The sequence below is a fragment of the Oncorhynchus mykiss genome, chromosome 2 (genome assembly GCF_057628025.1).
Source record: "Oncorhynchus mykiss isolate SJ-2025 chromosome 2, ASM5762802v1, whole genome shotgun sequence".
NCBI lineage: Eukaryota > Metazoa > Chordata > Actinopteri > Salmoniformes > Salmonidae > Oncorhynchus > Oncorhynchus mykiss.
In genome coordinates, this window is record NC_143023.1 from 37,375,625 (window position 1) to 37,401,051 (window position 25,427).

General features: G+C 43.1%; 1 protein-coding gene and 2 pseudogenes across 2 annotated transcripts; all 3 read right to left on the reverse strand.

The window, feature by feature from the left end:
• Window positions 1-332: 332 nt before the first annotated feature.
• Window positions 333-11,312, reverse strand: LOC110501529 (protein OSCP1-like; annotated as a pseudogene).
• A 262-nt stretch (window positions 11,313-11,574) lies between these two features.
• Window positions 11,575-13,594, reverse strand: LOC110489105 (PLAC8-like protein 1). Its single transcript, XM_021561685.2, has 5 exons — window positions 13,376-13,594; window positions 13,193-13,263; window positions 12,450-12,590; window positions 12,159-12,295; window positions 11,575-11,889 (listed from the first exon to the last, which is right to left on the reverse strand). The coding sequence occupies exons 3-5, from the start codon at window positions 12,559-12,561 to the stop codon at window positions 11,791-11,793; spliced, it is 348 nt and encodes a 115-aa protein (XP_021417360.1). The 5' UTR covers window positions 12,562-12,590; window positions 13,193-13,263; window positions 13,376-13,594; the 3' UTR covers window positions 11,575-11,790.
• Window positions 13,595-13,753: 159 nt separating this feature from the next.
• LOC110489095 (small ribosomal subunit protein uS15m-like) lies at window positions 13,754-24,995 on the reverse strand (annotated as a pseudogene). Its single transcript, XR_016490452.1, has 8 exons — window positions 24,845-24,995; window positions 19,351-19,416; window positions 19,192-19,267; window positions 17,360-17,408; window positions 17,080-17,164; window positions 16,913-16,971; window positions 14,551-14,743; window positions 13,754-14,263 (listed from the first exon to the last, which is right to left on the reverse strand). The product of XR_016490452.1 is annotated as a small ribosomal subunit protein uS15m-like (transcript).
• Window positions 24,996-25,427: the final 432 nt, after the last annotated feature.

Sequence of the window (25,427 nt, forward strand, 5' to 3'; positions counted from 1 at the left end):
TGTCCACTGAGTGTATATTCAAGCTTATGAAGTTTCCTCACTCTCTCTTTTGCAAAATGCACAGTCTTGCAGACAGTTTACAGTTGGTCCTTGCTGAACAAATTAAGTGACCTGCTCACGTCACATCAGCATCGAAAAGCTCGACAGACAAACAAAGATGAGGTTTGTGTTGTGTGTGCTTTTGTTAGACAGCTGCCATATTTGCAGAGTGAGACAGACGGCACAGCACAGCACAGCAGAGCAGACAAGACACTGTCCTACAGTAGAACACACCGTTCCTAACCAACTCAGCCTTGAGCCCTGCCCTCGGATTCTGGTCACCATGGTAACTGTCACAGCCCATCCATCATGGCCAGAAGGTCATCCCCTTTACTGCTGGCACTCAATGGGCACGGTTCGCCAGCCTGCTCCGTAAAGTCCCCCATGATCTTGACCAGCTCTGCATTGGCTTGATGGTTCTGACAGAGAAGGCAAGCCACAAATGGCAGATCTGAAAGGTCTCGTTTGGGGAGGGGCTTATGTTCGATTACGGTACATCTTGTTCGACTGGCCCATCATGATCCTAGTGCATGTCAGATAACTTACAATCCTTAGCCTGTCAATTACAGAAGCTATTCAAACTGGGCAGCAGGTCTGATCATGGGTTGTTCGTAAGTGGTAAGAGATGACCGCACGGAGGGAGTAAGTCTCCTGTGACAGGTTTTCATGGGGGACCATTTTGACAGTTACACCACAGCATGTACAGTAGGACAGTCTCAATCTATGAAATGCTTCCATATCATCCCTTCAAGTTACATAAAAGCATGTTATATAGTTGAATATTTATCTAGCCTCTGTGACAGAAAGAATACAGGTTAGAATTAACTTTACCTTAGTCGCTTGGATTTTTATGACATCATATGCAAACTCGTCTGGTCTCGATATCAAGGCCTCCCTGAGAGGAAGACAAATCAACATTATTGTTAAAGGCCCAGTGCAGTGAAAACGTGATTTTTTCCCTGTGTTTTACACACTACATGACCTAACATACATGGCCACCTGCTCATCTAACATCTCCTTCCAAAATCATGGGCAATAATATGGAGTTTGTCCCCCCTTTGCTGCTATAACAGTCTTATGGGAAGGCTTTCCACTAGATGTTGGAACATTGCAGCGGGTCACTGAGGTCGGGCACTGATGATGGGCGATTAGTCCTGGCTCGCAGCCGGCATTCTAATTCACCACAAAGGTGTTCGATGGGGTTGACATCAGGACTCTGTGCAGGCCAGTCAAGTTCTTCCACACCGATCACAACAAACCATTTCTGTATGGACCTCGCTTTGTGCACGGACGGGGGCATTGTCATGCTGAAACAGGAAAGGGCCTTCCCCAAACTGTTGCCAAAGTTTGAAGCACAGAATCGGCTAGAATGTCATTGTATGCTGTAGCGTTAAGATTTCTCTTCACTGGAACTAAGGGGCCTAGCCCGAATGAAAAACAGCCCCAGACCATTATTCCCAGTTCACCAAACTTTACAGTTGGCACTATGCATTGGGGCAGGTAGCATTCTCCTGGCATCCGCCAAACCCAAATTCGTCCTTCAGACTGCCAGATTGTGAAGCGTGACTCATCAGTAAGGAACACGTTTCCACTGCTTCAGAGTCCAATGGCGGCAAGCTTTGAACCACTCCTGCTGACGCTTGGTATCGCGTATGGTGAAATTAGGTTTGTGTGCGGCTGCTTGGCCAAGGAAACCCGTTTCATGAAGCTCCCGAAGAACAGTTCTTGTGCTGACGTTGCTTCCAGAAGCAGTTTGGATCTCGGTATTGAGTGTTGCGACTGAGGACAAACTATTTTTACACACTAAGCGCTTTAGCACTTGGCGGTGCTGTTCTGTGAGATTGTGTTGCCTACTACTTCGTGGCAGAATCATTTCTGCTCCTAGATATTTCCACTTCACAATAACAGCACTTACAGTTAACCGGGGCAGCTTTAGCAGGGCAGAAATGTGACGAACTGAGTTGTTAGAAAGGTGGCATCCTATGATGGTGCTACTTTAAAAGTCACTGAGCTCTTCAGTAAGGCCATTCTATTGCCAATGATTGTCTATGGAGATTGCATGGCTGTGTGCTCGATTTTGTACTCGTCAGCAATGGGTGTGGCTGAAATAGCCGAATCCACAAATTTGAAGGGGGTCCACATACATTTGTATACATTTCCACAGTAATACTGTAAAAATTACAATAATGCCCTTTTAGTGGCAGAGCCATTTGAAAAGACTGGCTGAAATATCAGCCTGTTTTGGTGGGATAGAGTTTTGGATTGCCTGGTGACATCACCAAGCGTAAATTAGTTAATAGCCCAATAAGAAAGACAGTTCATAACCTCTCTGCCAATAATAGCTCGTTTTCAGTTTCCCCTCCCCACTCAGACCACTCCCAGACAGTCCTAGCACAATTCTAGGTTGAGAATTTGCTCTGCTAAGAAGCTAGTTTTGTTTCTTTTTGACAATTTTTATTGGAAACACTCACAGTAAAGTACTTAATTGTAAGCCAGAAATAATTTGAAATTGAGATGAAAACTGCTACACTGGACCTTTAACACTGATACTGATTTTTAACACTAGTCTAACTTATCATAATTCAAAAATCCGGTTCAGTTCGTTTCATCATGTTGTGAGGAGTACTGTTGTAATTCCTTTTTGAATGTTTTTTTATTTACCCCTTACCCCCTAATTTCATGACACCCAATTGGTAGTTACAGTCTTGTCCCATTGCTGCAACTCCCATACAGAATCGGGAGAGGCGAAGGTCGAGAGCCATGCATCCTCCGAAATAACAACTCACCAAGCCGCACTGCTTCTTGACACACTGCTCGCTTGACCTGTAGGCCAGTTGCATCCAATGAATTGCATGATTTAGCTGTTTAGGGCATTTCCCATTGAATTTAAGGCTGGTTTCCATTACAATTAAGGCTTAATTACAGAAGGCTAGGCAGAATACTGCCCCCTTTGGAGGAATTGCGTGCCCATAGTAAACTGAAAAAAAATCTGTCCAAAATTTCTAATATATGCATATAATAATAATTATTGGATAGAAAACACTCTAAAGCTTCTAAAACCGTTGGAATTATGTCTGTAAGTATCGCAGAACTCACAGGGCAGGCATTCTTCCAAACTAGTTTTGTGATCATGAAAGTTGGGGCAACTTTGACGTGATCGCCCCCACCCTTCCCAACCAGCTATGGATCTGGGGACACTTTATATGTCTTCCACTAGATGTCCTCATTCAGTAGAGCGTTTAATCGTTCAAATCCCGCAAGTTTTGGCCTTATGGGAGTGAATTGAGTGAGTGCCGCGAGAAAATACCTGTGCGTTAGGGCGCGAATTGGTCCCATCCATTCCTTTGTTCCAGCACTCCGGAGGAGAACTAACAATGACCGGTTGAATTGAAAATTGTTTTGTACGTTTAGAACATCCTAAAGCTTGATTCTGCACTTAGTTTGACCTGTTTAGTCGACATAAAATATGTAATTTTGAAGTTTTGACCAGAGGACATTTTGGGTGCATTTCAGCTCATATTGTTAGCAGATGCTAATACTAAGACACAAGACTTGAAACCAAACAATGTTTTGGGTAAGTATGAACCCTTCCAGTACATTCTGAATGAAGACCATCAAAGGTAAGGGAATATTTATGCTGAAATTGTGTGTTTCTGTTGACTCCAACATAGCGGAGAAATATTGCTTATATCTGAGCGCCGTCTCAGAATATAGAATAGTGAGCGATTTCTGTAACGTTAAAAATAAATGTAACAAAGCGATTGCATTAAGAAGCAGGGTATCTTTCTAACTGTATGTAGAACATGTATATTTAGTCAAAGTTTATGATGTCTATTTACGTTATATTGCGGCGCTACCTATATTTTCTGCGGACATTTTTCAGTATTTTCTGAACATGAATTCAATGTAAATGGACATTTATGGATATAAATGGCATATTACTGAAAAAAAAATGTACTGTGTAACATGTCCTATTACTGTCATCTGATGAAGATTTTCAAAAGGTTAGTGAATGATTTATTTTTTAATCCTGCTTTTATAATTTTATATTTTCTGGGACAAAATGGCTGCCTCTTGTCTTCGTTTCGGTGGTGGTCTAATATAAATATGTGGTGTGTTTTCGCCGTAAAACATTTAAAAAATCTGACATGCTGGGTAGATGAACAAGGTGTTTATCTTTCATTTTCAGGTATTGGACTTGTTAATGTGTGGAGGTTAAATATTTCTAAGAATATTTTTGCGTTCCATGCGCCACGTTCCAGCTGAACGTGGGAGGGGTCGTTCCCAAAAGGGAACCCTAACCCGTCATCAGGTTAAGCTTAGTCTGACTTGGACAAATTGTCCTTACTGTAGCCTAATCAACGATGAAATAACACAGATATCAATACTATTTTGACCCTTTGTCAAAATATTATATTGTAGGACATAAAGTAAAATTACATTTATGAACAAAAATGCAAGGCCTTGCAGGATAAATGCCTGTAAGAAAATAAATACAGCATAGTGATTAAGCATAATTCCAACGCAGAGTTTTTGGATGTCCCTGACATGTGTGTTTCTACCGGATGGCTTACACTGTACCTGTGGGTAAACAGAAGCCAAGCACTTGACAAGCTGAAATACAATGTAGCATCACGGGGGAGGCAAATAAACCTGTCTCTGTGTAAATTATTCACAAAACAATTTGCAGTGACTTTGAGCTACCATGTTGATTTAGGCCTACAGTATTTGACCATTGACCACAGTAGAGGAAATAGTAGAGAATTTAGTAGTCTCCGTGGGGGTAAGTCCAGGAACGTCAATGGTTGTCAATACAGTGTGGAGCAGCACATACATGTTAGTGCCCAGCTTGATGACCCTCTCTCCAAACATCTCAAATCATCCCTCGCGGAGAACACTGGTGTAGTTCCCACCGTTACGGAACTGCAGTCTCTTCACCTCTTCGCCATTGCAGCTGAACATTCTGATGGTAGCAAAAAAATACAGACGCGCAAAATATTCAGCAAAAATACTGGTGTTTATCGTTGTCTCTGATTGGGAACCATATTTAGGCAGCCATATTCTTTAAGTATTTCGTGGGTGATTGTTCCTGTCTCTGTGTTTGTTGCACCAGTTAGGACTGTTTTCGGTTTTTCACGGTTCTTTGTATAAGTATATTGTTCACGTCATCATCTTTATTAAAGATGTTTATAAATAACCACGCTGCGTTTTGGTCCGCCTCTTCTTCACCAGAAGAACACCGTGAACAGAATCACCCACCACAACAGGACCAAGCGGCGTGGTGACAGGCAGCGGCAGCAGGAGCAGCGAAATCCAGATTTCTGGCCATGGGAGGAAATATTGGACGGTAAAGGACCCTGGGCACAGCCAGGAGAATATCGCCGCCCCAAAGAAGAGCTGGAGGCGGCGAAGGCGGAGAGGCGCTGGTATGAGGAGGCAGCACGGCGACGCAGATGGAAGCCCGAGAGTCAGCCCCAAAAATGTATTGGGGAGGCACACAGGGAGTATGGCGAAGCCAGGTAGGAGACCTGCGCGAACTTCCTGTGCTTACCGGGGGGCTAGAGAGACCGGGCAGGCACCGTGTTATGCTGTGGAGCGCACGGTGTCTCCAGTGCGGGTGCATAGCCCGGTGCGGTACATACCAGCTCCTCATATCGGCCGTGCTAGAGTGGGCATCGAGCCATCGAAGCCGGCTCTACGCATCTGGTCTCCAGTGCGTCTCCTTGGGCTGGCTTACATGGCACCAGCCTTGCGCACGGTGACCCCGGTTCGCCTGCATAGCCCAGTGCGGGCTATTCCACCTCGCCGCACTGGCAGGGCGACCGGGAGCATTCAACCAGGTAAGGTTGGGCAGGCTCGGTGCTCAAGAGCTCCAGTGCGCCTGCACGGTCCGGTCTATCCAGTACCACCTCCACACACCAGCCCTCCGGTGGCAGCTCCCCGCACCAGGCATCCTGTGCGTGTCCTCAACCCAGTACCACCAGTGCCAGCACCACGCATCAGGCCTACAGTGCGCCTCGCCTGTCCAGCGCTGCCAGAGCCTTCCTCCTCTCCAGCGCTGCCGGAGTCTCCCGCCTGTCCAGCGCTGCCGGAGCCTTCCTCCTCGCCAGCGCTGTCGGAGTCTCCCACCTGTCCAGCACTGCCGGAGCTTTTCTCCTGTCCAGCGCCGCCGGAATCTCCCACCTGTCATGAACTGCCAGAGTCTCCCGCCTGTCATGAGCCGCCGGAGTCTCTCACCTGTCATGAGCCGCCGGGGTCTCCCGCCTGTCATGAGAGTCTCATGAGAGTCTCCCGCCTGTCATGAGCCGCCAGAGTCTCCCGCCTGTCATGAGCCGCCAGAGTCTCCCGCCTGTCAGCATGGAGCAGCCAGAGTCGCCAGTCAGCATGGAGTAGCCAGAGTCGCCAGTCAGCATGGAGCAGCCAGAGTCGCCAGTCAGCATGGAGCAGCCAGAGTCGCCAGTCAGCATGGAGCAGTCAGAGTCGCCAGTCAGCCAGTCTGCCATGATCCGCCAGTCTGCCAGGATCCGCCAGTCTGCCAGGATCCGCCAGAGCCGCCAGGATCCACCAGAGCCGCCAGTCTGCCAGGATCCGCCATTCAGCCAGGATCCGCCAGTCAGCCAGGATCCGCCAGAGCCGCCAGTCAGCCAGGATCCGCCAGAGCCGCCAGTCTGCCAGGATCCGCCAGAGCCGCCAGTCTGCCAGGATCCGCCAGTCTGCCAGGATGCGCCAGTCTGCCAGGATCCACCAGAGCCGCCAGGATCCGCCAGAGCCGCCAGTCTGCCAGGATCCGCCAGGATCCGCCATTCAGCCAGGATCCGCCAGTCAGCAAGGATCTGCCAGAGCCGCCAGTCAGCCAGGATTTTCCAGAACCACCAGTCAGCCAGGATCTGCCAGAGCCATCAACCTGCCTGAGCTTCCTCTCAGTCCTGATCTTCCTCTCAATCCTGAGCTTCCTCTCAGTCTAGAACTACCCCTCAGTCCCGAGCTAGCCCTCAGTCCCGAGCTACCCCTCAGTCCCGAGCTACCTCAGTCCCGAGCTGTCCCTCAGTCCAGTGGGGCCCTTTGTTAGGGTTACTAGGCCAAGGTCGGCGGCGAGGGTCGCCAATCTAAGGACGCGGAGTAAGCGGACTAAGACTATGTTGGAGTGGGGTCCACGTCCCGCGCCAGAGCCGCCACCCAGTGGGTTTAGGTGTGCGGCCGGGAGTCCGCATCTTTTGGGGGGGGGGGGGGGGGGGGGTTACTGTTACGCCCTTGCCTTAGTATTTTGTGTTTTCTTTATTATTTTGGTCAGGCGAGGGTGTGACATGGGTATTTATGTGGTGTGTTTTGTCTATGTTTTTTTTGTAGGTTATGGGATTGTGGTTAGTGAAGTAGTCCAGGAAAGTCTATGGTTGCCTGGAGTGGTTCTCAATCAGAGGCAGGTGTTTATCATTGTCTCTGATTGGGAACCATATTTAGGCAGCCATATTCTTTAGGTATTTCGTGGGTGATTATTCCTGTCTCTGTGTTTGTTGCACCAGTTAGGACTGTTTTCGGTTTTTCACGGTTCTTTGTATAAGTATATTGTTCACGTCATCATCTTTATTAAAGATGTTTATAAATAACCACGCTGCGTTTTGGTCCGCCTCTCCTTCACCAGAAGAAAATCGTAACACTGACATCATCTGTCTACACTTTCACATTGTTCAATCTCAAAGCTTAACTCATTTATTGTGTTTTAGAAACTTAAGCACAGCTGCACTCAATCCCTTGGCAAATAGAGCTGTGCTAAAAGCAAGCTTTTCTAAATTTAGACAGCTACTCATTCAACACCCTCAGTAATGCAATTAGCTGCAGATATGCAGGTCTAAATTAAGCTGACAACGTCTGCGAAAGGAAAGCAAATAGATGCCACCAAAAAGCACAAAACACAGTAAAAAACAACAACAATGGATACAGACATATTCAATGCATCTAATAAAATGTAGATTTTGCTCTATTGCAACAAACTTGGCTTTGTTGGATTCCATGTCATTTGGGTGTGGACAATTATAGCTGTGGAACCTGGGATGTGTGTTCCATGGGGCACAGGACCTGAGATCGGGAGGACAAAACGTTTGTTGGAATTCTGCACTTTGTCTTTGAGGAAGATGGACACCTGCATTTGGTGAGCAAAACATAGTGATAATCTTTGTATACTCTCTCATGGACAGACAAACATAAATTATACCATAGTTCTGTCCTAATACAATGGGATGCGTGAGATAACGAGCAGCATTAGTTCAGGTGCTTTTGACAAATCAAGATTTCGCAGGTGTTAGGCAAGAATTTAGTTCAGGGTTAACCGAGATTACACTGTGTATAAGTCATTATGATGGGGTTATAATGCATTGTAAAGGGATAGTTCACCCAAATTACAAAATGAAATACTGGTTTCCTTACTTTGTAAGCAGTCTATAGACAGCTTATTACAGCAATTTATCATTTGGTTTAGCTTCCTGGTTTAGCACTGTTTTCAAATGCTAACATTTTAGCAGTTGAAACAAAGTCATGGTACAATTAACATTTTTAATCTCTGAAACCCATGAAAAGATGCCACACTCCCCCTTCGCAACACACTCATCCTCTGTTGAAAAAGTTAGACAAACTTCTGCGAGATCATGAACTCACCCTTATGTGCATGTCTTGAAAGAAGATGAGGAGCGTTTGCCGGATGAGCTGAAATTCGCCACTAGACAAGGGTGTGTACATCTATAAATAAGAACACAAAACATGCAGTGAATAAGAGATCATACTGAACACTCAGCGGAGGTTTGAGCAATTGAAGGGAAGTTTATTGTACCTCTATGTCTGTATGTCTCGTCAACCTGGCTGAGAACGCTTGCGGTGTCCTTCACAAAATCCTTGATGGTTGAAGGACACAAGGAGGATATCTTTGGCCCGCGGGCAGAGGAGCACCTGGTACTTGAAGGCCATGGTCATCAAGTCATACAGCTGTGTGCATGAACAACAGTCATATGGATGATGATGGGTTACTGTTATGCTCCAAAATATCTGCTGCCAGTTCATAATGTACACCAGATGGAGCCCTCAGCATACTTGAACAAACTAGGATCATGCTCTGCAGGTGGATTTATGCAACATTTAGGCTTATAACCAGCATTAATACTTCAAAATGCTGAAGATATTCTGTTTGATAGCCTATATAAAACTTTATAAACAACAGATAGAACTCTTCAAAATAGTCAAGCAATGATGGTGCAATAAAAGAGGAAAGCTTAAAAAAAATATAGGTCTACATGGGGTTTTAAGTGACTTGGGCAATTTCCCCAAGTACCTAGAAGTAAGACAATTAAAGCGTCACTGGGTACAGAGGAAGTGATTCTGAGAATGTAATGATAAAAATGATAATGTCGTCATGACAGCTACTCAGCTGACTTCAAAATGAGGTGAATGATAGTTAGATGTTGTTAGATAAATCCCTTCCTCAGAAAGAGGATAACAACTCGATGGCCTTTCACTTCCGATAAAGGGTCCTTTTAATCATGGATGAATTGGATGAAAAAAGACAGATTACACATCCTTGTCCAATAAGGAACACCTATTTTTGTTTTCTATTGTAAAACCTTTTGAAATGTTTTGCTACAGCGTGTCCTGAACATGAACCAGGTGACACGATTCCATCCATACCTTGTCCATGCTGGCCTAGTTGAGTCTCATGATGGAGGCATGGGCCAGTCGGTCAAACACAGCTCCTGTGGCTTGAACAGCTCCTCCAAAAACGTTTTATTGAACGGTGGTGATGATGTCATTCATAACTGGCAGAGTGAGGGCACAAGGTTGAGGTCAGGTCACAATTAGGGAACTGGAATAATGTCGGTCTGTAAAGTTAGACTCATCAAGATGGCATCATCAACATAAACATTAGGAGGTCTTTCCAACTTAAATACTTTAGATTTTTTTGTTTCACAAATCTGCCAAGACTGTCATTATTGGCTCTTCCTAACGTAGGCGTGCAAATTGGAAAGAGCCCATGATATAACACCGTCTTGATAGAACTGGGTCCATGTTCAACAAGTGTCTCTGAGTAAGAGTACTGATCTAGGATTAGGTCACCCTGTCCATTAATTATAATCTAAAAGGCAAAACGGATCCTGGATCAGCACTCCTACTCAGATGTATTATGATTCCGAGCCCTGGATTTAACTGTTGTTTGTAGATGTGAAGTCGCCCCCTTGTTTTTGATTATGACAACTGGGGTGTATTCAATACGGAAACCGTTAAAGAACCAAACAGAAGCAAACTGAGCAAACAGAATGGAACGGGGAGGGACCTACCTGAATTTGTCCAATAGAAACTGGGTGGGTGTAATTTGTGGAACGTTCCAACAGGAATCTGTTCCAAAAACTTTGGAAAGTACATGGTTTGCCAACAAACAAACGCATACAAAGCAGCATGATCAGTTCACCTAGCTAATTAGCTGCCGAAAAACGTAATTAAATAGCCCACTCCCTACAACGTTGTATGCTTTGTTTGTTGGCAACCTTGTTATGACGTTCTTGGAACAGATTCCTGTTGGAACGTTCCACAAATTATACCCACCCATAGAAACTCTCGTTTGCGTTTTCTGTTAGGAGTAAGTGGTTTCTGTTGCAAAACGTTTTGCAATAGAATCGGCGTAATGATTACACACCTGGCAGAGTCTACCTTTAAGCAAGCAGATGTGCATTCTATAGGCAAGGTTTAACGTCCACCTATTCCCAATTGACCGAAGAAAGCAACAGCCTTTTAAACCATCAGCAGCTTGCAAAGTTATTTGTTTGGGGTTATTTGATCTTGGGGGCAGAGGGAATGAATATCGCTGGGCAAAGATTTCATCCAGATTGTTCTACCAATGCAATACTCTGTTGGTTTCCTTGAAGGCCTCAAAGCAGAGCATGTAGGCCTAGAGATGCATTGCATGTGAAACATCAAAATACCTCTCCTTCTGTCATTCTCTATCCAATCAGCTACAAGTACAATGAAGAATTTGCAGGTTAAAACACAGGCAGGGAGACAAATGAATGTACTCCAAAGAATGGCAACCAGTTTGTGAACACAACAGTTTGTGAGCATGACAAAGTCAGTGATTCACCTGTTGGTCACCTGTTGGTCAGGTACAACCAGACAGCTAAACTAGCTAACTATAATGTTACCTTTCTTGGCTTTGTCAGCTGGAATATTCTGAGCTCCAAGATGTAGAGCATTTCTCCACTGAGATTAATAAAAAGCAGGGGTAGCATCCTCAAAGACATATTTGTCGTACTGTGCTGGATAGCTAGCTAGCAAAATATCCCCATTCTGTCTTGTTTAAGCGTATGTAAGCTTCCACTTGGTTGCCAGGTCATGAAGAAAAAGGACCAATCAGGTAGAATGTAAGCAAACGTGCAAATATTTGATTTGTTTTTGTTCACCTCAGAAATTGAGACGTAACCGTTCATGATAATTTAAATCTCAGTGTTATGAACGTCCCTGATACATCAGCCTGTAAATGATCCTGAAAAGGACAACATGCCATTGGAAACAAGAAAAAACAAAACTTTATTGTACATCTTTGGTTCATACATGGTGCTATGAATTCTTTGCGCAGTACTGTTTGAGAGTAGGGGGTCAAATTTAATCAATACAAAAGTTAAAATGTACATAGTATAACAATGACGATTTGTATCAACAATATGTGACATGAGGTTAATTTAACTTCCACTTGAAAATGTCTTCAATTGACTGTACAAGTCAAACGTCGCCATTCCTGATGCGAATTTCACGGGCCATCCTGCACATCTCAAAGAATCCACAGCAACAGGTCATCAACGCATCGTTGCATATCGTCCCCTGTAAGAAAATATGACAATCAAATATGATGAGAATGAATCAACCAAATATTTGACAGTTCAAGTTCCGCAAGCTAGGGAAAACCACTAGACTAATTTGTCAATATGTGTACTGATGAAATGGTCCCTTCCTGTCTTTCATAATAAAAGGGTTAGACTGGCTGGGACAGGAATGAGTTGCATTTCCTACTAGTGTGCATTAAAATGACATACTGAATGCATGAATGCCTCACCATTCCTAATTTCTTTATGCTCCTATTGGTAACATACCTGAATCCCATAGGTCAATCTCATGTGTGTCCTCATGGCTGTCATGCCTCCTGGAACACAGGCCAGGCATGCGTTCTCACCATACTTGTTAGCTGTGTAGCAACTCAATGCTAGTGGGCAGATGAAGCCCATGGCACCTGTATGACAACATTTTACCTTATTGTAAAATCCAAAAAACAGGAAACACTTTTTACTTGAAACACTTGACAACCATTAAACCCTATGGTATGGAACCAGGTAGGCCTACTTAGTGATGATATTTAAGGTCTTATTATTTGTCTCGATACTCACAGACTAGGATGTCACTGCAGCAGGAGCACAGCCCAGTGCTCCACTCGCCAGTCTGCACATTTGTCCCATAAGAGCCTGCTCCTGGCTGGTGGGTGATGACTGGGTTCGACATGTCAATCAAATGGGGTCAGCTTCAGTCACCTAAAAATGAACCACGTCCAACAGTGAGCACAGTGGTTGAAGTTTGATCATTTCCCCAATACAGCAATAAAACAAAACTAGCAGTATGTAAACTGTTGTGGGATGGGAAATGTTCATTGGTGTTTTTTCCTTCCTTCGAGATAATTGCATATAGGAAAGTTCACATAAAAGTTCCATACACTGGTACTCAAGTTATTATTTTTTTGGTACTCAAGTTTATACACAGGTCCATTCATACCCTGAACCACCATCTTACTTCATATACTGCAACCCTCTTATGTATTGCAATAGGTTTTAATATAATTGCATATGTAAAATGAGACGTTGTTGTATTGGCATTTCATTAAAGACTAATAATAACTGTTATATCACTGTTATGCATCATCAAAATTGTACAAGGACAAGACGTTAAGACTCTGAGAAACTACTTCAAATACTTTATACTCTGGTGTACAAATATGCCAAATGTTGTAGATGATCAATTTGTACTTTTTCGCAGAAAGATGTAAACCTGAACATTTTATGTAGTTTATTGATAAGTAGTTACTCTATTGTAGCTTTTTCTACATACTTGAGAGCAGAGGAAAGAGCATGTCACTCACCTATCTTGTCTGCGGCTGAGCTTCTCCAGATCTGAGTCGAAACACTTTAACAGGAAGTTGTGATACTAAACCTGTGAACAAGCGCTGGTTACACACTCCTACTATGTTTCTCAAGACAACTCTCAACAGTAGTGCAAACACAAAAATTCACAGTAGAACAGTTAAGCTGATTAATAACCTCACCATTCCTCAGAATTATAGGTTTCAAGGTCAATTCACAGGTGACAGATTGTGAATATAACCTTGGTTTAACATATGAGGTCGATAAACACCCAATATCTGATGTTCTTTTAGTTCTCGTAAACACGATTGCAAGCTATGTTCAGGGAAGTCATCATATGATTAATCTTGCACTTCAGTTTCAACCACAGGGCGTAATGTTCTTATTTCTCATATCTTTCATTAGTATTTTAATCAGCATCAAGTAGTGTTTTATCTCTTTCAATTGGGGTAGTTACACTTCACCATACAAGTGACTACACGTGATCAAAGTGAAACACGCAACAAACAAAAAAAAGAGAGCAAACAAATGTATTGTATAATCTATTTTTATTAAATTCAATGATTAATTGTGGGTTTATTTGATCGTCTCAGATCACATATGCTGAGCACATAGATATTGCCCACACCAAAACCACATATCTGCGTCACTGCATTTATTGGGCCAAATGTGGTTTGATGATGCATCAACATGCATTGGGGACAGGAAGAATGAAGACTTAGTGTACTACAAACAATACGTTATTAATGTTTCTTATTACAGTATAGCAATACATGGGAAAATGTATTTTACATGGCCTGGTGGCATTGGTGGGTGGAGATTTCTCCTTAGGACAAATGGAATAGTCAAAAAGGAGCAAACGCCACCCACCTGAGGCACTGTGCCATGCAAAACTAATTTGCCCATTGAGTGCAAGACTGAATGCATCGAGTAAGACAGACATTGGATACTGTAGTAGTTTATTGGGTTCCTGTAGCTGCTGTTTTGGCTGGTTCTGCCAGTTTGGGGGGAGGGGTCTGCTTAATTTTCTTCCTTTGCTCCAGTTTCTGTTTCTGCACCTCTTTGAATACCTAAGAAAGGACACAGTCATATAAACCTACATCAAGAAGGCCAACAACAATGACAACAAAATGATAAAAGTCTTCAACTTTGCCTTGACTTTTACATTAAGTCATGCATTAGACTATTGGTAAAAGCCATGGTTCAACACCCTGCATATAGCAGAAAGATTAACAAGACAATTGCTAGTCTGGTCCCAGATCTGTTTGTGCCATCTTGCCAACCATACAGTACAAACTACTCTGGGACCAAGCTAGAAAATTGCACTAAGTAAAGTGAATGGAGTTTTGTTGTGTACCTTTATGCACAGGGCCTTCTTGGCCAGCCAGCGTCGGGTGGCATGTCTGTAGTACTCCGGGGGGAAAGTGTAGGTGATGCCCAGCTGCTGGCAGACATGTTCAAAGGCGTCATAGTGCGTCACCCTGAGGTGCTTGAGCAGCTTTTTTCTGCGGGTCAATGGCCATGAGCATCCATCGCTTGTTCGCTTTGTCCTGATACAAAGATGGGGGGCCAAAACACAGTCAGAGGTCAAATGGAGAAAAAAAATATGCGTAAAGCAAAAACAATATTTAACCTCTTAGAGCTCTAGGGGCGCTATTTCATTTTTGGATAAAAAACGTTCCCGTTTTAAGCGCGATATTTTGTCACGAAAAGATGCTCGACTATGCATATTCTTGACAGTTTTGGAAAGAAAACACTCTGAAGTTTCAGAATCTGCAAAGATTTTGTCTGTAAGTGCCCCAGAACTCATTCTACAGGCGAAACCAAGATGATGCATCACCCAGGAATTAGCAGAATTTCTGAAGCTCTGTTTTCCATTCTCTCCTTATATGGCTGTGATTGCGCAAGGAATGAGCCTACACTTTCTGTCGTTCGCCCAAGGTCTTAGCAGCATTGTGACATATTTGTAGGCATATCATTGGAAGATTGGCCATAAGAGACTACATTTTCCAGAGGTCCGCCCGGTGTCCTTTGTCTAAATTTGTGCGTAATCTTCAGGTGCGGGCATTTTCTCCTGGGATTCAGGAGAGAAAGCATGTGTCCAAGAACGATGTATCAATGAAGAGATATGTGAAAAACACCTTGAGGATTGATTCTAAACAACGTTTGCCATGTTTTCAGTCGATATTATGGAGTTAATTTGGAAAAAAGTTTGCGTTTTGAGGACTGAATTTATGGATTTTTTTTGGTAGCCAAATGTGATGTATAAAACGGAGCTATTTCTAATACACAAGGAATCTTTTTGGAAAAACTGAGCATCTGCTATCTAACTGAGAGTATCCTCATTGAAAACATCAGAAGTTCTTCAAAGGTAAATGATTTTATTTGAAGGCTTTTATGTTTTTGTTAATGTTGCGTGCTGGATGCTAATGCTAACGCTAAATGCTAACGCGAAATGCTAACTCTAGCTAGCTACTTTTACACAAATGATTGTTTTCCTATGGTTGAGAAGCATATTTTGAAAATCTGAGATGACAGTGTTGTTTACAAAAGGCTAAGCTTGAGAGATGGCATATTTATTTCATTTCATTTGCGATTTTCATAAATAGTTAACGTTGTGTTATGCTAATGAGCTTGCTGATAGATTTACACAATCCTGGATACAGGGGTTTTTTCATAGCTAAACGTGACGCAGAAAACGGAGCGATTTGTCCTAAACAAATAATCTTTCAGGAAAAACTGAACATTTGCTATCTGAGAGTCTCCTCATTGAAAACATCTGAAGTTCTTCAAAGGTAAATTATTTTTTTGAATGCTTTTCTGTTTTTTTGTGTAAATGTTGCCAGCTGAATGCTAATGCTAAATGCTACGTTAGCCATCAATACTGTTACACAAATGCTTGTTTTGCAATGGTTGAGAAGCATATTTTGAAAATCTGAGATGACAGTGTTGTTAACAAAAGGCTAAGCTTGAGAGCTAGCATATTTATTTCATTTCATTTGCGATTTTCATGAATAGTTAACGTTGCGTTATGGTAATGAGCTTGAGTCTGTATTCACGAACCCGGATCCGGGATGGGGAGATCAGAAAGGTTAAGGCTTGATTCAAACCGTGGGGCTGAAGAGCTGCACTGTAGGGCGATTGAAATGTAAAGGTAATTTCCGATTGAGCTGACTAATGCAGTGTTCACTGTGAATGAAGTCTCTGCGAAGACGGGAACATTGCCTTTACATTTCTATTGTGCTGTAACGCAGCTCTTCAAGACTACAGATTGAATCTAACCCCTAGTCTGGGAACATGTATTTTACATAATAGAGGAGTTGCTTTTCTTATTAAAAATAGCAGTGATTTTGAGACTGTCAAATCCAAACGGTCTAAAAGTGAGATACAGTATAGTGACAGACTGCCAAACCTTGGCTTCAACATTTTAGCTGTGCTAAAGGATAGTTATATTTTGCAATATGTCTGCAAAAATGTTGGATACAATGTTACGTGTATACGTTGTGACAGTACATTCCCAGCATGCAGCAGCACCACTACTACTCGATCAAATGTCATAGTGGGTGTACGCACTACACAGGAAATCCTGTTGACAAACCTCACACCAGACAGGGAGGGGATCGGAAATTAAACGTGTGGAAATAATATGCATTCACGTCATGGTTACTATAGGGACTTAAAATGACACAGTCTTGCATTTAGCCTTCAACCATACCCACCTTATTATGTTTGTGCAGGTGCTCCTGATAGTTTCGGATTTTGGAGGTCAAAATGGCCACTGAGAAGGTCAAGAAATGGGTTAAGAAGTGAACAAACGATTGCTGAAATAAGGTGGTTCCTCAGAGGAAAAGCACGGTTGTTCACTAGGTCCAAAACGGGAACCTACCCTTGACTTCTGTAGAGCTGCGGTCAGCTTCATCCCTCCAGACTTTTGCAATCAGCTGCTCTGTTTTCAATTTCAACTTTTCGCTCTGGTGACACGAAACATGGTGGTTTGATTATGCAATATCCAGCATAGGTGTAGAAAAATGGTCTTATCGTAATGTGAACTATAGCAACCAACAGAGGTATACACAAACTGTAGTTACTCTTATGTAGTTATTCTTATGAGCACAATGAGAAAGACTAGATGAATAGAATATAGTAACAAGGTGAAAAGAACATACATGGCTTGCTAGTTCCAGTGTCAGAAGTCTTTTGACCAGGTCATCAGCTCTGTAAACACATGATAACAGAAGAGATGTACAGTGGGGCAAAAAAGTATTTAGTCAGCCACCAATTGTGAAAGTTCTCCCACTTAAAAAGATGAGAGAGGCCTGTAATTTCAACTATGACAGACAAAATGAGAAAAATTTTTTTTCCAGAAAATCACATTGTAGGATTTTTTATGAATTTATTTGCAAATTATGGTGGAAAATAAGTATTTGGTCACCTACTAACAAGCAAGATTTCTGGCTCTCACAGACCTGTAACTTCTTCTTTAAGAGGCTCCTCTGTCCTCCACTCGTTACCTGTATTAATGGCACCTGTTTGAACTTGTTATCAGTATAAAAGACACCTGTCCACAACCTCAAACAGTCACACTCCAAACTCCACTATGGCCAAGACCAAAGAGCTGTCAAAGGACACCAGAAACAAAATTGTAGACTTGCACCAGGCTGGGAAGACTGAATCTGCAATAGGTAAGCAGCTTGGTTTGAAGAAATCAACTGTGGGAGCAATTATTAGGAAATGGAAGACATACAAGACCACTGATAATCTCCCTCGATCTGGGGCTCCATGCAAGATCTCACCCCGTGGGGTCAAAATGATCACAAGAACGGTGAGCAAAAATCCCAGAACCACACGGGGGGACCTAGTGAATGACCTGCAGAGAGCTGGGACCAAAGTAACAAAGCCTACCATCAGTAACAGACTACGTCGCCAGGGACTCAAATCCTGCAGTGCCAGACGTGTCCCCCTGCTTAAGCCAGTACATGTCCAGGCCCGTCTAAGGTTTTCTAGAGAGCATTTGGATGATCCAGAAGAAGATTGGGAGAATGTCATATGGTTAGATGAAACCAAAATATAACTTTTTGGTAAAAACTAAACTCGTCGTGTTTGGAGGACAAAGAATGCTGAGCATGGGGGTGGAAACATCATGCTTTGGGGCTGTTTTTCTGCAAAGGGACCAGGACGACTGATCCGTGTAAAGGAAAGAATGAATGGGGCCATGTATCGTGAGATTTTGAGTGAAAACCTCCTTCCATCAGGAAGGGCATTGAAGATTAAACGTGTCTGAGTCTTTCAGCATGACAATGATCCCAAACACACCGCCTGGGCAATGAAGCAGTGGCTTCGTAAGAAGCATTTTAAGGTCCTGGAGTGGCCTAGCCAGTTTCCAGATCTCAACCCCAAAGAAAATCTTTGGAGGGAGTTGAAAGTCCGTGTTGCCCAGCAACAGCCCCAAAACATCACTGTTCTAGAGGAGATCTGCATGGAGGAATGGGCCAAAATACCAGCAACAGTGTGTGAAAACCTTGTGAAGACTTACAGAAAACGTTTGACCTCTGTCATTGCCAACAAAGGGTATATAACAAAGTATCGAGATAAACTTTTGTTATTGACCAAATACTTATTTCCACCATAATTTGCAAATACATTCATTAAAAATCCTACAATGTGATTTTCTGGATTTTTTTTCTCATTTTGTCTGTCATTGTTGAAGTGTACCTATGATGAAAATGACAGGCCTCTCTCATCTTTTTAAGTGGGAGAACTTGCACAATTGGTGGCTGACTAAATACTTTTTTGCCCCACTGTACTGTATAGTAGAGGTATAGTACAACCGCTGAGTGTGCCTATATATTGTACAAATAAAGACATAGAATAACTATTTTAAACAGCATCATCTCATTGCTGTAGTTGTTTGGACATGGGAGAGTTGAACATACATGAGCCATGTCTGCATGACATAAAATACACTTTGTTTAAGTCTGGACAAATGAAATGTACATACGTTTGAGCGAGTGGAACAGCGGCATATTCCATTTTCAGCATTGTCTGAGGAAGATCACTCAACTGACTTTGCATCACTGATGGAAAAAAACTTAGACAGTAAATATCAAACATCCAAGTGGTCAAATAGTTGGTATAGTTGGTATTAGGTCCTCCATACCTGGCTTCTTCTTTCTTATGGCACGGGTATAGTTTCTCACAGGCTGAATGGTGAAATTCCCAATACCTGGTAAGAATTAAACAAATTATCAAACAATACATAATGACTCTTAGTCCATTGCTCTATGAACCATAGGACAGTGCCAGATTTATGCCTGCAACTACACTGAGCGCACGAAACATTAAGAACACCTACTCTTTCCATGGCATAGACTGACAAGGTGAACGCTACGATCCCTTATTGATGTCACTTGTTAAATTCAATTCAATCAGTGTAGATGAAGGGGAGGAGACAGGTTAAAGAAAATATTTGTAAGCCTTGAAACGATTGAGACATGGACTGTGTATGTGTACCATTCGGAGGGTGAATGGGCAAAACAAAATATTTGAGTGCCTTTGAATGGGGTATGGTAGTATGTGCTAGGTGCAACGGTTTGTGTCAAGAACTTCAATGCTGCTGGGTTTTTCATGCTCAACAGTTTTCTGTGTGTAGAACGGTCCACCACCCCTAGAACATCCAGACAACTTGACACAACTGTGGGAAGCATTGGACTCAACATGGGCCAGCATTCCTGTGGAACGCTTTTCGACACAGTCTATGCCCCCAAACGAATTGGGCAAAAGGGCAAAAGGGGCGTGGGTAGTGCAGCTCAATATTAGGACGAGGTTCTTAATGTTTTGTACATTCGGTGTATGTGCCTGCATGAGAAAGTGTCCGTAAGCATGTTAAGCAGCAACATGGTTTGCAGTAAGAGTTAGGATGTCTTACTGTAGTAGTACTTGTTTGATGTAGGCCTACATTTTGTGAACTGTCGTGCAGAGATCATAGAAACAAGAGTTGAGTGTCACGTTCTGCATACATGATCAAGAGTGGTGGAGTGAGAAAAGCTGCTGCACACATTGCAGGGGGCCTGTGGGGAAAATAACTCTGGTTCCCACATCCTCTTCATAAAAACCACTTACTAGCAGACTGACTGATTACATGATGAGAAATGGATTAGTCATATGTCTGGGTTAAAATGGCATTAGCTTCGCACCAGTCTGGTTACAAATTATTCCTTTCATTTCAGCTGTTTAGACTAGCTAAAGTTATCACTACATTAGTATACAATAATGATCTATTTTTATGTCATCTATTTTTATGAAACCATGTATTTAGCCTAGTTAGTATACACAGGATGATAAGGACAATGGAGTAGTGCTTGATGTCCCTATACAAAGCCCGTGTCACTGTGTACACAAAGAGAATAACTCTTGTGTACCTGTCCATAAATGTTGTTGTTGTTGTTGTGATTAGCTATCTGTACACTAGATATCCTAGATAATTGCTGCAGTGCCCTCTCCTGGCCTACCCAAGGAAGTACTCGTTACATGACTATTGAAAAAAAAAAAATGTTTACGAGGTGTTATGATGATGATAAGTGGGTTTTTATGCTTGGGGTTTTTGTGGGTTTTTGAAATCTTTCAAGGTCCTGCACACTCACCGTATTTCCCTAGTAAAAATCATCTCATCATCTCTCATCTCAAACTATCAGGAAGCCTGAAAGAACAGGCTGAGTGAGCAGGGTTGCCATGTCTGCAGTTTTCCCGAATGGGGCAACTTTGAAAACTGATGCGGGTGAAAATGTATTGGTCGCGGGTTGCAGGTTTTGGGCTACTTCTAAATTTCACCGTGGCCACCATGGCATCTCTTTACATTTTTGTTTTTATTAATTTCACACTGCTACCCTCTACCCTCCGGAGAGCCTTACGGTTGTAGGCGGAGCAGTTGCCGTACCAGGCGGTGAGACAGCCCGACAGGGTGCTCTCGATTGTGCATCTGTAGAAGTTTGTGAGTGCTTTTGGTGACAAGGTGAATTTCTTCAGCCTCCTGAGGTTGAAGAGGCGCTGCTGCGCCTTCTTCACAACGCTGTCTGTGTGGGTGGACCAATTCAGTTTGTCCGCCGAGGAACTTAAAACTTATTACCCTCTCCCGTCGATGTGGATAGGGGGGTGCTCCCTCTGTTGTTTCCTGAAGTCCACAATCGTCTCCTTTGTTTTGTTGACTTTGAGTGTGAAGGTTATTTTCCTGACACCACACTCCGAGGGCCCTCACCTCCTCCCTGTAGGCTGTCTCGTCGCTGTTGGTAATCAAGCCTACCACTGTAGTGTCGTCCGCAAACTTGATGATTGAGTTGGAGGCGTGCATGGCCACGCAGTTGTGGGTAAACAGGGAGTACAGGAGAGGGCTCAGAACGCACCCTTGTGGGGCCCCAGTGTTGAGGATCAGCGGGGTGGAGATGTTGTTACCTACCCTCACCACCTGGGGGCGGCCCGTCAGGAAGTCCAGTACCCAGTTGCACAGGGCGGGGTCGAGACTCAGGGTCTCGAGCTTGATGACGAGTTTGGAGGGTACTATGGTGTTAAATGCTGCGCTGTAGTCGATGAACAGCATTCTCACATAGGTATTCCTCTTGTCCAAATGGGTTAGGGCAGTGTGCAGTGTGGTTGCGATTGCGTCGTCTGTGGACCTATTGGGGCGGTAAGCAAATTGGAGTGGGTCTAGGGTGTCAGGTAGAGGAAAGAATGTGTTGAAAAGTTTACACTCTTTGGGTGCGTTTGTAAATTCACTCTGGTTATCTACTCCGATTTCAGAGCACTCTCATCTGAGTTTGCCAGAGTGCAGAATAACTGATGAATTTACGAACGCATAACACCCGTTGAATATGACCGTTATCAGTAAACGTAGTAAAAAAAAACACAATTCATTTGTTGCCAGCAGCACAGTTAGTCACCAACACTCTACATAATATGAAAATAGACCAACCAGCTCTGCTAGGGGGAGTAAAATGGTCAGAGTGAGGTGTTCTCTCGTTTGTGTATCGAAGTAGCAAACTTTAGCCAGTTAGTTTGGGTGCTTGACGACCTATGTGAGGTCAGAACACTTGGATTAACCCTATTGTACTCATAGCTTCCAGTGTACAGTCGTGGCCAAAAGTTTTGAGAATGACACAAATATTAATTTCCACAAAGTTTGCTGCTTCAATGTCTTTAGATATTTCTGTCAGATGTTACTCTGGAATACTGAAGTATAATTACAAGCCTTTCATAAGTGTCAAAGGCTTTTATTGACAATTACATGAAGTTGATGCAAAGAGTCAATTGACCCTTCTTTTTCAAGACCGCTGCAATCCACCCTGGCATGCTGCCAATTAACTTCTGGGCCACATCCTGACTGATGGCAGCCCATTCTTGCATAATCAATGCTTGGAGTTTGTCAGAATTTGTGTGGTTTTGTTTGTCCACCCTCCTCTTGAGGATTGACCACAAGTTCTCAAATGGGATTACAGTCTGGGGAGTTTCCTGGCCATGGACCCAAAATATTGATGTTTTGTTCCCCGAGCCACTTTATTATCACGTTGTGGCACTAACTGATGGTTGTATGGGGAAGTTGTTTATGGCTCTATCACTTTATACGTACTGAAGAAAATGAAACAAAATGAATGAAAGCATAAACAAAACAAAATATAGTTATGCCCCCTTAATCATCTAATTGGACTGTATTCTATCTACGTCCATGGTCTTGGCAAAATGACCCAATCATGGCATTGTCTAATGTCATATCTAGGGCTTTCCTAATTTGCAGGGTGTTGCTTAGGGTACTATCCTAAGTTGATAACTATATGATAAGTCTACAGCTGTAAGGCACTAGTTTTGGTCAGTCTACAGGGATGACCTATGGACTTCTGAGAAGAAAACTGGTGAGTGCTGTAACTGTAGAGTTAAAGGCCTCAAAATAAATGTTCAACTTTTATAAGGCTGGTATTTTGCTCGGACCTTTAAGTGATCCTAGCTTAAATCCTAATTGGATGTTCCGTTGTGCATGTGAGTTTATGCATACGCAAGCACACATGTCAAGGGAAGGAAACCAAGTATCCTGGCAGATTACAACGTGTGCAGAATGAGTCTGACGTAGTCAGGTAATTTTCAGGTCAATGCCTGGATGTCAGTCAGAATTAGTGTCGAGGGAGTCTGTAATAGTTTTACTACCAGTCACTGTCTTCCACTATTGTAGTGGCGGTAGGTATGAAGAAGTCTACTTCATAACTATGTTATCCACGGATGAGCTAACCTCATGACGAAAGTACTCTAAGTATTAGACCAGTCGTACGTGGTGTCATCGTGGTTCATGACTCTAATAACTTTTCTCCTGAATGGAGGGTTCTATTTATTATTATGAATGGAGGGTGGACGAGCGATACGTCCTGGAAGTGTAGTTTCAGCATGACTCTCAATGTGAGAGGCGAGGTAAGAGGCGAGGTAGTCTGAGTGACCCCTCGAAGTATAGTGTTGCATCGTTCCACTTTTAACCAACGTTTAGTTGGCTTCAAAGCCCTTTTTAGATCATCAAACAATGTTTGAGAGATGAGTGATATTGTCGCACCCGAATCAATTAGCGCATGACAAGTTAAGCAGTCCTCCAGGACTGTTTCCATGTATGGGCGTTTCGATTCGTGTTTAGTGGACATATTCCCCACAAAGTGGAGTGGTCGTTCGCAACGACGTGTTGTGTCAATTCTGTTCAAGGTGGAAGCAGATCGACTTTTCCGATTTTGAGTGGGCTTCGCTTTAACAAAGCGTTTGACCTTTTTCTTCGCAACCTTTGTATCAGAGTCTATAGACAAAGCCCGTGGGCTTGTTTCTTGATCAAGCGGGCCCTGGATAGGGTCTTGAGTGAGAATTTAATTTTAACGTCCTTGCTATGGGTGTTATTTCCTGCGGACCTGGTGTCCGGTAATTCCCTGTCTAGTCCTTGTGACTTATCTTTTACCCTTTTCTCAAATGTTTCTCGCTTTAGTTCTTCATGTAGTGGAACTTTGGTCTACGTTTTTATCATCCTTCAACCCTTTGTTACCCTTGTGCTCTGACACTTTGTGTGGGTTGGGTGCAGGAACGTAATGAACAGGTCGATTGTAGCGGTAGTCGTTTTGATGGCGATGTACTTTACAGTTATTTCGACCGCGGAGGTTATTGGAATCATAGTTTCGTGGTAGAAACTGTTGTTGTGCGTCATCTCTTAAAGCTCCAATACCTGATAATGCACCCTCTAACTGGAGTGAGTGCTCCTGGTCAAACTTCAAAACCGAGTACTCAGGGCTCTTAGTGTTGCGAGCTTTTGATGCCTCAAAAGCTGTGCTTGCAAGCTCCTTGAGTTGTAAGATAGGCAAGCCAATGTGGGCTGCAGGGCTCACGTAGGTAATGAAGGTAAGATACATGTTCGACAGGAACATTTGTTTAAATGGTAACATGTCTTCCATGCCTGTTTCAGTGAGTAGGCCAAAGTAGGCCAAGAGGAGAAGCCAAGCTTTGGCTTTGTTGGCCAAGAGGCGCCATACTACTCAGTGCCGAATGGCCAAGAGGAGAAGATTGAGGGACACTTAATGGAGGCAATGTCTGAAACCTATCATCTTCACTCCTTTGAGTGCAGGGTTCCAGTTGCTTGGATGGGTAGTCACGCTGTGGAGCGTGACCATTCTGGATTTCCTCCAGATGGTACCTAAGGGTGGTATTCTGCTGCATTGCAGAGTCCACTTGAGCGCTTAGAGTACTGATTTTGGACACGTGAGTGTCACACTTGCTCCTTTCAGTCTCAAACTTATCTGTCATGGTTTGCAGATAGAGGTCTTGAGTACGGAGCGAAAGATTCAGTGATGAGATTTCTTACTCTTGCTTAGAAATCAAGATTTCCATCTTCATCACCCGAGTTCTCTCATCATTCATTTGGTCAGCGACTTCAATGAGTTCTGCTGATTTGTCATCCAACTTAGTCATTGTGTTCACTAATTGATTGTCTTTGGTCTGCAGAATTTTGAATAGAACCGTGTTACTCTGAGTAACGTTCAACAAAACTGCCTGCATGTTATCAAATTGTGCACTCCTATTTTTAGATAACTCAACAGATTTATCTAGTTTGGAGTGGACTACCTCATATCTAGTTTTGGCTAAATCGAGTTGTTCCTGGAGTCAACGATTTTGTTGAAGAGCTTGTGCTCGTTTATCGTCATAAGAATTTGCAATTACTTTAAATTGTTCAGATTT